We start from the raw sequence: 12,897 nt of genomic DNA on the forward strand, positions 1-12,897 counted from the left end.
GGTGGAGTGGACCCCGAGTGTGGTCAGGACATTCTGGAGGGTGCGTGGGCATATAGTGTTAAATGCAGAGCTGAAGTCTAGTAGCAGTACTCTGGCATATGCATCCCTCCTGTCTAGATAGTTGTAGATGTATTCCAAACAGATGTTTAGAGCGTCGTCAGTGGACCTATTTGCCCTATAGGCGAACTGTAGTGGGTCTAGTAGGGGCAAGGTGGATAGCTTTAGCGTGGATAAGACCACTTTCTCTAGGGACTTCATGACGACAGACGCTGATGCTGAAACCAGGATAGTTACCATAAATGTGGGCATCCTGAATAATTTACTACATTCTACTATATGTCACTATGGTGTTTCAAAATAATTGGTTGCACAGTATACACATAAGTATAAAGCAGTGTACAGAAACAGGGTGAGCTGTGTATGGGTGGAATGTGCTGTTCTGTGCAAAGTAACTTTATCTCCAGCTTCCTTGTACTGTGAAGTTGTGCTGTGATACAACGTAGAGATAACGGCTTTGTCTTGTCACCCAGCTGTGCTGTCAGCAATGTGAAGAAAGTGTCTTTGGAGCTGGGCGGGAAATCTCCACTCATCATCTTCAGTGACTGTGACCTGGATAAGGCTGTCCGCATGGTGAGACTTGATCGCGGAAAAAGATGTGATGTCACTTCCCCTCTCTTCACAGCAGCCAGTGCAGTCACTCCAGTCTGCAGCCATTTTGAGATATACAGAATAAGGGCCCGTTTCCGTTAACTGCGAATTCGCAGTGCACATATTTGCATTGAAACAGTAACCAATCCATGTCAATGGAGTCATTTCCATCGATTGCAAATTTGCCATTGTGGTGCGATGCAGATAAAGTATGGTTTGCATGCTGCAGATTTTGGCACCACGCATCCATTTCCCCAACAATGATTGATAGCGGGATGCGGGTTTCCATATTGCAAACACTGGAAGAACGCAGAAATCCGTATACAGACTGATGCAGAATCCAACATGCAAGTGGAAGTGGACCCTAAATCTAAACAATTAAAGCCCAACTCTGGGCACAGAGCATATTACTAGAACATAATAAAGACAATCTAATCATTCACTTTTGCTCCATTTTCTTACAGGGGATGAGCTCTGTCTTCTTTAACAAAGGGGAGAATTGCATTGCTGCTGGCAGACTGTTTTTAGAAGAGTCCATTCATGATGTGTATGTGCAGAGAGTGGTGAGTGCGGTTCTGGGATGACTAAGGGAAGGGGGAAAACTGACTCTGTTCGCCTGTTATCAGCCCGGCAATCCGACTTTAGGTAGCAGATAGTACTGCTCAGGTGCAGAACGCTCTCGATGACATTTTTTTACCCGCCTCATCTCAGGTTAGCTTTAAGAAGAGGGAATCTTCTGGATTCTATAGTGGCTTCCCACACTGTCCTCCAGACCACTGTTGCCATTCTTGGACCCCCCTAAGAAATCTGACAAAAGCTTGGTGTCTGTGCAGTAAATCGCTGGTACTTATGCGGATGCAGGGCAGCTGCGCTTATGCATGAAGAGGAGCATTGCGCCAATCTTCCAGTAGGTAGCTAGAGGTGCCCCCAAGTATAAGGTAGCTACAGGAACCTCAGTATTAGGTACTGTAGCTAGTGGTGCCCCTGAATGAAGGGCGATCTCATCAGTGGAATGCAGAGAGCTGGGTGAGTAATCTCATTTACACCCCCATCAGGACTCTGCATAAGGAAAGAGGGCCGGAGGTGCTCGGGGAAGGGAGTGAGACGCCTTTCCAACACCAGACCCCTGTAGGCACATGCCTGCAGTGCCTTATGGTGAATCCGGCCCTGGGCTCGGGTGAGCTTTGGAAAGGGCACAGGAAGCCTCTAAAGGATCCAGAAGCTTCCACCTTCTTACACAATTATCTCTTTTTGTTCCAAGGTTCTCTTGGGTTCACTTTAAAGTCCTGACCCATAGTCCTGACCCAGAAGGAGTACCTCCTGCTTTGGATGCATGTCCCTCCCCCAATCTTCCCAAGTAGTTGTGCCTCTGATTGCCAAGTGTATTGCCTTGTTTTTTAAAGGAATACTGTAGGGGGTTGGGAGAAAATGAGTTACCTGGGGCTTCTAATGGTCCCCTGCAGACATCCTGTGTCTGTGCAGCCACACACCAATGCTCCGGCCCCACCTCTGGTTCACTTCTGGAATTTCAGACGTTAAAGTCTGAAAACCACTGCGCCTGCGTTGCCGTGTCCTCCCTTCCACTAATGGCACCAGGAGTGACATCAGTAGGAAGCCCCGGGTAAGTTTAACTCATTTTCCCCCGATCCCCCTACAGTATTTCTTTAAGCTATTGATCAAGTTTTTTTTTTTATTCTTTACTTTTTTAGGTTGAGGAAGTGAAGAAGATGAGGATTGGGGACCCCCTAGACAGGTCTACAGACCACGGGCCTCAGAACCACAAAGCTCACTTAGATAAGCTTGTCGAGTATTGCCAGACAGGAGTGAAAGAGGGGGCGACACTGGTGTGTGGTGGAAAACAGCTGCCCAGACCAGGTACCTTACATTATTGCTGTAGTATAGCGATCTACTTGTAGTTCAAAATTGCTCGGATCGCTCAAAATCAGTCTTATCAGCTGAACAACAGTCTGTACACACGCCCGATTTGGCGTGCGGACGACTGAACGACGGGACGTTCAAACGACCCGTCATTCGAAAAAATCCGACGTGTGTATGGGCCTTAACACTGACTCTTCTCCCTATGCATACCCCTATCTAGATGCCTAACACTAACCTCCCTACCTATGCATACCCCTATTTAGATGCATAACACTAACCTCCCTTCCTATGCATGCCCCTATCTATATGCCTAACACTAACCCTTCTCCCTATGCATACCCCTATCTAGATGCCTAACACTAACCTCCTTACCTATGCATACCCCTATTCCAATGCTTTACACTAACCTCCCTCTCTATGCATACCCCTATCTAGATGCCTAATACTAACCTCCCTCTCCAAGCATACCCTGTCTAGATGCCTACCAGTAACCTCCCTCCCTATGCATACCCCTATCTATATGCCTTACACTATACTCCCTCCCTATGCATACCCCTATCTATATGTCTAACTCTAACCACCTTAGGTTAAAGCAGGTATGTAAAACCGGTCCTACGAGGGCCAAGATCCTCACACATTTTTGATAAAGCTCAAATGAATTGATGGTTCTGAATCAGGAAAGGTGCGGTCCATCAGGTAGAACATATTCCTTTCTCTCTCAGTCCATCCTAAACACTGGCATGGATCTGGCCCTCCAGGCCTGGAGTTCGACACATGTGGGTTAAAGGGAGCCAGATAAGACCGGTAATATGGGGCCTGATGCACGAACCACCGGTAAAATTGCCGTGCGCATGTCAATTTTACTGGTACTAAAGCTGGCCACTAACGGTCCAATTTCTAGCGAAAAATCGTTCGAGCGATCAGAAATTCTGATCGGATTGGTTGTAAATAATCTCCATTGGTGGACACAATCGATTATGAACGAGTGAAAAAAATGTCGCCCGAATGAATTTTCGTCGAACGAAAATTTGGATTTTCTTGGTGGTCGTGATAGATAGGAAGCAAAGATTGGTTAGTTGATGGTGTAGTGAACGATTTTTCATCCGATCGGAATTTCTGATCGCTCGAACGATTTTTCGCTAGAAATTGGACAGTTAGTGGCCACCTTTAGGCTGGGGGAGTAGCCTGTACTATGCAATTAGCACAACATGTAGTACGAAGTAGAGAACCGTGCGTTACCATAACAATGCACGTTAGGTTAATATTGCAAGATGCTATTAATTGCATACCGTGTGCTACTCTCCTGGCGTTAGTATTGGTAAAATAGCCATGTTTAGCCGTGCACGGCCAGTTTACTAGCAGTTTGTCCAACAAGCCCCTGATGAGATAAACCTGGGTATGCACAGTACCATTCCTGCATAGAAGTAACCTGTGTTCCATGTTCTTTTAAAACTTAAAATTTGAAAGCTTGCAAGAAAACAATGCATGGTTAGTCATTAAAGGTATTATCTAAATGAGGAGCAACTGTCCCAAGGACAGAATGTGACAAAAACTCGCCAAATGGGACACAGACGAAAATTCAAACCTAGCAAAGTTTCAGACTGTTCTCCCCTTAACTATTATTTCTTTCCCCAGGTTTTTTCTTTGAACCAACCATATTTACGGATGTGGCTGACAGCATGTTCATCGCTAAGGAAGAATCATTCGGACCGGTGATGATAATATCCAAGTTCAAAGACGGGTAAGAAAGCCGCCACAACAACTAATCTAGGCAGTTCTACCCCCAACCACAGATGTAGGAAAGATGCTTTCCATACACAGAGAGAAGTTGTTCCATATTACCTTTTTCTAACTTTCTCCTTGCAAGCTATAATTTTGCCTTCTGAAATGGGACCTGTAACCTGAATTACCCTCCCTTCCCCCCCCCCCCCTTCCAAAAAAAAAAAAAAAAACAGTCACTTACCTCAGGAGGGAGAAGCCTCTGGTTCCTAATGAGGCTTCCCCTGTCCTCTTGTGCCATCTCATTCTAGCTCTGGGGCTCCTGATCAATATGCTGCCTGCGCAGGCGTAGTAGCAGCTTTCCCCTCGGGCTCTGGCAGGAATAGCCAAGCTTGATCAGATCCGCTGTAGGCGCAGGTGTGAGGCGCTTTCACAGTAGAGCAGACCCGATCGGGCTCGGCCATTTCTGTCTGAGCCCGATCAGAGAGCCTTTACTGCATCTGCACTGGAGCCAGGGAATGTAAATATTGCAGGCGGAACTGCGCCACAGCTGATATCCTTGCCAGCTGTGGTTTTGGGGACTTTTTTTTTTTTTCTTACATATTATCTTTAAGTGAGCAAATATGATTTTCCAGGATGCATCGCTTCCAAATATGCAAATCATCTCTAATACATTTTACAGAACCACACCAATCCAACATGCAGACAGCCTATTTCTGGTCCTCATTAGTGCATGACATGGAATGATATAGCTCTATGGGGTCGATTTATTAAGCAGCGCAGCTTAATGAGAGGAGCACGACTTATGCACACGCTACACGCAGTAGTTCAGCGTAGCATGCACTGCTTACTAACTCGCGCTCCTTCTAAGTAACGGCCGCTCCGCTGAACCTGCCCTGAACCCCTGCTGCTCCAGTGGTTTTAATGGACCCGATCCTGCACTTTGATTGGCCCAATAGGCTGCCTGACAGGCCCCTTCTGTGTCCCCTTATAGCCCCAGTGTTTCCCCTTCTGTCCTCGATGTGTCTCCTTCTGTCCCCAGAGTGTCTCCTTCTGTCAGCTGAGCAATGGACGATACCCTCTTCTTGTTTAGGTAGTCCCTCGTATTACTGTTAAGTGGTGTGGATTGTACAGTTAAAATGTTATCATGAATGGGCACCTTAAAGCCTTGTACATATACAGGATTTATGTCGCCTGTAACAATAATTACTCGATCATAACAGCGACCTTACGAGGGATGAGTGCTGTGCAGAGAGTTTGCAAAATCCCTTAGATGTATGGGCACCATTACTGTCACTCACAGGGACAGGGACGGATTTGTACTCTTTACCACCCAAGGCCACTGTCACCAGCCGTCCCCCTTCAGTATAGGTAGAGAGATAACCCATCCCCCTTCCCTCCGGTATAGGTAGCCAGATGACCCCACCCCCCTTCCATCTAGTATAGGTAGCCTGATGACCCCCCCAGTATAGGTAGCCAGATGACCCCTCCCCCCTTTCCCTCCAGTATAGGTAGCCAGAAGACTCCCTTAATCCCTCCTTTTCCCACTCCCCCCTTTCAGCATAGGTAGCCAGCTCGCCTTCACACCGCAGCACCTATAAGCTCGTCTCCAGTGCAGAAGCTTCCTCTTCCTTTCCATCTCCAATGTTGCCCAAGTCCATAGCCGCTGGCCATAATGTAAACGTGCACAGAGAGCAAGGTGGCTGCTGCACAGGCGATCAGCAGCAGAGTACCACGTTAAGGCGCTCGCTCCCTGCATTGCAGCATTTGCAAGCTTGCAATTGCTACATCAGTTTAGCCTGCTGCTTTGGTGCCCTTGCTCCTGTGGTGCCCTAGGCCATGGCCTAGTCGGCCTTGGCCTAAATCCGGCCCTGCACAGGGATCGGGACCCAATCCCAGGGACAACAGGTTGGAGTTGAGTGCTGTACAGAGGCGTTGCTAGCCTGTAGACTAGCAACGTGTTCTGTTGCTATGGAGGTGAGATAACACGTAGCGCTTAACGAAGCAAGAGGAGAACAATGGGCTCAGCCTACACTCTGGGGAGATGATCTGGCACTTCAGATCTCTCATTAATACATCTGGGCCACTGTACACACACTAGACGTGGCCCCAAATGACCTCCTCGGCCTACAACCCTCTAGCATGTGTATGGGGCCTTAGTTTTAACAATAATAGTCTTACATTTACTACAGAAGTTTGAGAAATTATCAATAATGATAGTTTCAGGTGACAGTTTAGGAAGAAATGTTGTACAGACACACTATTTGTCTGTTTGCTGGGCATGCTATTCTATGTAGAGGACAAGGGGTAGAATGAGTGGGAAGTGTTTTGTGCATCGACTACAATGGCATAGCCATAGTAGTTGGGTGCCTCAGGTCCAACATGGCTGTTTACTAAATGTCATCTACAGTGTTATAGGACACCTGTATTTATGCTAAATGTTCTCAAGATAGTCACAAACAATCATCTAGAGCCTATTCTGGCTTGCAGAAGCATCACATTTGTCCCACAAGTGGGTGAACCACTTTGCATTATGTTTAGCACACTCTAGACTCCCAGGGAAGATATATTGGAGGTGAAGCCCTAGAACACAGGAAAGACATATGGGGTAGGCAGCGGGAAGGCATTATACACTAGGGAACTGTATAAGGTAGGGAAGAGGCACTAGACACCAGGGTACTGTATAGGGGAGCACTAAACACTATGGAACTGTATAGGGGGAGAGAGGACCACTAAACACCATGGAACTGTATAGGATTTAGCTAGGTACATGCTGCAAGGGGGTTACAGTATCAATTTTATTCAACAGAAGATTGTATTCAAAGTCATTTTGTTGAGAAAGAAAATTATTTATCTTAAGTGATTGGGGAAGTGTGAAGAGATTGGAGCAAAAGTTTAGCAGTTGCTCAAACTGACCCATCAGAATCTTTGATCTGGGTATTTTGGACCACTTTTTGTCTACTTTTCCAGGTTTAATAATTCTTACATAAAGATACATACACTCTAATCCAGTTTTAAAATTAACTAATAATGATTAGGCCTGGGACCCACTGGTAGCGATTTCTGAAAAGCGTTAGACCAGTGGAACCCTATGGGGGTAGTCCCAGCAGCATTATGATCGTGGAATTGGCAGATCACTGCTTGCAACAATTCTAGAGCAATCGCATCAGTGGCTGCAGTTTCAAAATCTCGACCATTCCAGGAATCACAGTGATGCCGTGGAGCTTCCACAATTTGGCAATTCACGAGTGCTTTGCGATTTCCCGCAAAGTGGCCATAGTGGGTCCAAGGCCTTTGAGCAGTTGTTACCATGGCAGCCAATCAGAATCCACATCTACAATTCAGCAGCTTGGCGTATGCTTAGAACTGCTTTCTGGTTGGTGGCTGAACATCATTGCTCTCTGTTCTCAAATGGTCCCAAGTTGTTTTCATCACGAGAGTGCTGCTTGATGTGAGTGCAGAGGGTTAATTTTTGCTTGTATGTGAATTGACCACTCCCCTCAGCATCTCCTTTCCCATTTAAATTCTGGCCCGCCATAGGATGAGCGCAACTTCCTTTGCTTGTGTAGTTATAATTCTCTTTTTTCAGTGACATTGATGAAGTTTTGAAGCGAGCGAACGACACAGAATTTGGCCTGGCCTCTGGTGTTTTCACCAAGGACATCAACAAAGCTCTTTACGTCAGCGAGAAGCTGCAAGCTGGGACCGTCTTTGTTAATACCTACAACAAAACAGACGTCGCAGCACCATTTGGAGGTTTCAAGCAATCAGGATTTGGAAAAGATCTGGGTAAGGCAGAATCATTTCTTCAAACAGAATGGATACTGGATACAGCGGAAGGTGGGAGAGCAGAGAAGAGGGAGAGCGATGGGCACAGCGGTGGGGAAGGGGGAAGGTCTCGTCCCCCCCCCTATTCCTTCCTTTGCCTTAGAGCTCTTCCTATATCGCTCCCCCCCCCCCCAGATATAAGCGCCGGGCGGGCAGCAGAACACTTACTAGCCTAGACCAGAGCAGCGGAGCACAGATCCTTCTACGCGCTGGGAATAGAGTAAGTGTTCTGCCACCGGCCCGCAGCCCGCCACTCATATCTGGAGGGGAAGCGAGGGAGGAAGAGCCCTAAGGTGAGGGAAGGGGGGGGGGGGGGGGGTAAGGTCTCTGCACTCCTGCTGGGGGGACACCTGCTGGGGGGCTACCCATTCTGGGGACTACTATATACCCCTGGCTACATATACTGGGGACTACTATACCCCTAGCTACATATACTGGGGATATATACACCTTGCTACGTATACTGGGGACAGCTATATACCTGGCTACATATGTTGGGTACACATACACCTGGCTACATATACTGGGGACATATACCCCTGGCTACATATACTGTGGACAGCTATACCCCTGGCTACATATACTGGGCACATATACCCCTGGCTACATATACTGGGGACATATACCCCTGGCTACATATACTGGGGACATATACCCCTGGTTACATATACTGGGGACACATATACACCTGGCTACCTATTCTGGGGACACCTATAGGCCTGGTTACTTCCACTGGGGACACCTATTTTGGGGGAAGTGCTGCTGCCAGATTAAGTGTATTTTGGGGAACAGCTGCCAGATTATATGTATGTTGGCGGAACCACTGCTGCCAGATTATGTCTATTTTGAGGGAACCATTGCCATATTATCTGTATTTTGGAGGAACCTCTGCCAAATTACATGTATTTTTGGTGAAATGCTGTCAGATTACAATAATACAAAATTTGGGGGAAAACACTATGACAGAGCTCAAACTTCCCTGGCAGACCTTTTACACCACTGCTAAGGTCATGTATATTCGGCCCCACCCATTACCACGCCCACATTCTGTTGCATGACCATGCCCCTTTTTGGCAGGTCCCTCCTTAGAGGGCGTATTAATAGTCTTTGTCCCAGGGCGCTGAAAGCCCTAGCTATGCCTCTGAATGCAACGTGGGTGAGTTAACCCCTTTGCCGATGCCCGCAAGTGTAAAGCCTCCGTTTCATTCAGAATTCTGATTACGAATGGTGAATGGAGATATACTATTGCCCCAGGTGCCTTGTTTAACTAAAGTAAACCTGCAAAAAAAATGCAAACGTAAAATACTTACCTCAATAAAGGGAAGCCTCTGCACGATCCAGGGGCTTCTCCGACCCCCCTCCACCTCCTGCTTGCCAGGACCCTCTTCTTCTTTAACGGCATGCTCCTGTCCACGTATGTGCATGGCAGCACTGTGGAGAAACCATAACAGCCAGTGCCTGCGTAGTAGCATGGAGCCGATTGTGTACGGAGGAAAAAGCTGTGTACAAGTGGCCTGTGCTACTGCGCAGTCACCTGTGCACTTCCGCCATGCTCGTACATGAATGGGAACGCACCCGTACAAAGATTTTCATCAAGCTCTTCCAGAATATGTTTAGAGGGTCCTAGTCCTGGAGCCTATTAAAGTCGCACTCAATGCGACCTTATAGGTGCATCGGGTGCGCCGTTTTCATCGCATACAACGTTTCACACTCACCGCGCTGTGCCGCGGAGGACTTTGTGCACGATCTGATTTCAAAAACCGGTGCTAACCTACTTGGCACCCTGGTTAGCACTCCCCAAAGTCTTTAGGCGTGCTAAGTAGGTTAGCACAGCTTTGTGAATCAAGCCCTATGTGTGTTGCAATCTGAATATTGCTGTAAGATAGCCTAGTGTAAAATACTACTATAGAAGCAACACGCACACTGTACATAACACGGGCTGCACTAGAGTATGTGCACAATACCTGTTACATTAGTTGCATAAACACCGGTTAGCTATTGAATCAATACCTTCATGTCAAAAGCAGACGTGTCCTATAGGCCGGTTTTACACCTGGCCATTGCGTTTGCGGTGCAGTGCCAACGACATTCGTATGACACTGCGGAAAAGTGCTCCGACAGGGTCATATGCATAGGGTCCCCCACACGACACGCCCCTCGCCGCGTGACATACCCCATGCTAGACAGGCTTTCCCCGTCATATTTCCATCATTCTGCGTATGCGCGTTGCACCGCTGCCACCAACAAATTAAAAATTTCTGCATCGCCCATTGACTTTCCTTACTCGCGTCGCTGCGGAAGTCCAACGGTAACTCGCTGTTGACTTTGCGGCGGCGTGGCGTCTGATCAGGCTCTTCCAACACAATGTAAGTGTGCTAGGCCCCCATTGCCTTGCATTGTCGTGTTACCCTGCTGAAAAACATGGTAACGCAAGGCAAGTGTAAAAAGGGGCCTCAAAGTAAACCTGTGAGCTTGAAACAGCAAATAATTGGACACTTACCTTGCGAAAGGTCAGACCGTTCCAGCGCTGGGACCCCCAAAGCTTGCAGGCCTGCATCCTCAATCCACCTGCACAGCAGCACTAACCCAATTGGGTCAGTTTTTTCCACCAAAGCCCAACAGATTGTTGCAACTGCACATGCCGAGGGAACAGTGTTGGAATGCGCCAGAGAATGGGGAAAGCCTCTGGATTTAGTTCAGTACCAATTTAGTGCACGGTTTTCCCTACAGGTACATTTAAAAAAAAAAAAAAAAAAAAACGACAAATGAAGCCGCTGCTAATAAGCACTTTTGTTTTTTGCTTCAGGTGAAGAAGCGCTGAATGAGTATCTGAAGACAAAAGCCGTCACCATCGAGTACTGAACCGATGACATCACTGAAAATATTCTGCATAATCTTTTCCCAAAAGACTGCTGCACAAATCACATTTCAGCAGATCCTCTCTGGCTCTCTGCTGCTGAATGGAAATACAGATCTGCACACGAAATACCGCGTTTTAAAAACAAGCCGTCCTTTCCTAATTGGATTAAAGTGAACCTCCTTTTTACTGACACAACCTGGGCTCTGCTTCATCTGTTTACGTCAAAACTGGGAACTGCAGTCCTCACACCAGTTCCCCAGCTACACTGTCCAGCTGTCAACACTGGAGACAGAGCTAACAACAGGCATACATTGTCAGCAGAGATCTAATGTCGCTCACACAGCTGCAGACATAAAGGGGCCCAGTGCAGAGGCCTAAATTGAAAATCTGGACTTACCTGGGGCTTCCTACTGCCCCCCTCCCCCTTCCGTAGCCCACGAGGTCTCCCAGCATCCTCTTGGCCCCTTCTGTGGTCCCGTTGGCAGCTCCGGTAACCCGGCGACTTCGGCGGAAGTCGCACGTCATCATGCCGGTTGCCATAAGCGCCCTGCACATCTCTAAACACGGAACTTCACCTGAAGTCGCTGGATTCCTGGAGCCGCCAGCTGTACCATGGACGGAACTAAGGCTTAACACACACCACACAATCTAGGTTGTTCAATCTTACCACTTTCATGTAGCATAAAAGCTGATCCAATCGATCGTTCAAAGAATGTTCAATCTGTTGGTTCAATCTGTTGATTTTCAATTTAGTCCACTGCTCAGGGTCCCCATAAGCTTCATACGGCTCAACGCGATTGAAAGCTAATGTAGCCACACTCTTGTAATGCTCTGCCTGTGGCATTCCTGTCCCCATGTTGATCGATCATCAACATCGATCTTCCAAAAGAACAGCCTTTCTCAATCAGTGATCAACTGACAAAAACATCAACCAAATGGCAAGCGCTGTAAAAACAGCGCAGGAGATTTGGGTGCAGGCGGCGCCACCATAGGCCATAATCGGAATAACGGCTATAACAGTGCTCAGTGAGTGATTTGGGCGGAGCACAAATCCGTGCAAAAGCACTGTAATCTGGCCGCCGGCAATAGCTGGAAGCTGAATTACATCTTTCCCCCACTACCCATGGCGATTTATGGTATTTCCCCTGCACCCAAATCTCCCGGGGGCACGGTGGCGTAGTGGTTAGCGCTCTCGCCTTGCAACGCTATGCCGCCGGTTTGAATCCCAGCCAGGTCAACATCTGCATGGAGTTTGTATGTTCTCCCCGTGTCTGTGTGGGTTTCCTCCGGGTACTCTAGTTTGCTCTCACATCCCAAAAACATACATATAAGTTTAATTAGCTTCCCCCTAAATTGGCCCTAGACTACAATACATACACTGACAATATAGACATACAGTATGACTATGGTAGGGATTCGATTGTGAGCCCTTCAGAGGGACAGTTAAAGAGAACCCGAGGTGTGTTTAAAGAATGTTATCTGCATACAGAGGCTGGATCTGCCTATACTGCCCAGCCTCTGTTGCTATCCCAAACCCCCCTAAGGTCCCCCTGCACTCTGCAGAGGCTGGGCTGTATAGGCAGATCCAGCCTCTGTATGCAAATAATATTCTTCAAACCCACCTCGGGTTCTCTTTAAGTGACGACAATATACTCTGTATAGTGCTGCAGAAGATGTTGGCGCTATATAAATACTAAATAATAATAATAATAATAATAATAATAATAGGTATGCCCAAATAGACCTATTTAAAAGATTTTCATTAGATTTCTTTTCATATCAAATCTATACCTGTAGGCTGGCTACACACTTTACAATCTGGTCGTACAACCTTCATCTTTTCACCAAATATACATAAATAATTATGGTTTCAAGGCAGTGAGCACACGCTAGCGGATTGCTGGTTGCAGTAGGCAGGTAAATGCCCACTGTTATGTGTGCACCTAGCCTTAAAGTCAATGGGA

At 47.2% G+C, this 12,897-nt stretch overlaps 1 protein-coding gene across 2 annotated transcripts in view; it reads left to right on the forward strand.

Annotated features, from left to right (window-relative positions):
* Positions 1 to 11,128, forward strand: part of ALDH1L1 (aldehyde dehydrogenase 1 family member L1) — a 206,773-nt gene extending 195,645 nt beyond the window's left edge. For both annotated transcript variants that reach the window (XM_068253079.1, XM_068253078.1), the window contains exons 18-23: positions 531 to 630; positions 1,113 to 1,211; positions 2,358 to 2,523; positions 4,162 to 4,267; positions 7,835 to 8,034; positions 10,880 to 11,128. In XM_068253079.1, the coding sequence (XP_068109180.1) occupies positions 531 to 630; positions 1,113 to 1,211; positions 2,358 to 2,523; positions 4,162 to 4,267; positions 7,835 to 8,034; positions 10,880 to 10,935 (727 nt within the window). In that variant the 3' untranslated portion in view covers positions 10,936 to 11,128. The remainder of the gene's footprint in view (positions 1 to 530; positions 631 to 1,112; positions 1,212 to 2,357; positions 2,524 to 4,161; positions 4,268 to 7,834; positions 8,035 to 10,879) is intronic.
* Positions 11,129 to 12,897: the final 1,769 nt, after the last annotated feature.

This window comes from Hyperolius riggenbachi, chromosome 9 (assembly GCF_040937935.1).
Source record: "Hyperolius riggenbachi isolate aHypRig1 chromosome 9, aHypRig1.pri, whole genome shotgun sequence".
Taxonomy (NCBI): domain Eukaryota; kingdom Metazoa; phylum Chordata; class Amphibia; order Anura; family Hyperoliidae; genus Hyperolius; species Hyperolius riggenbachi.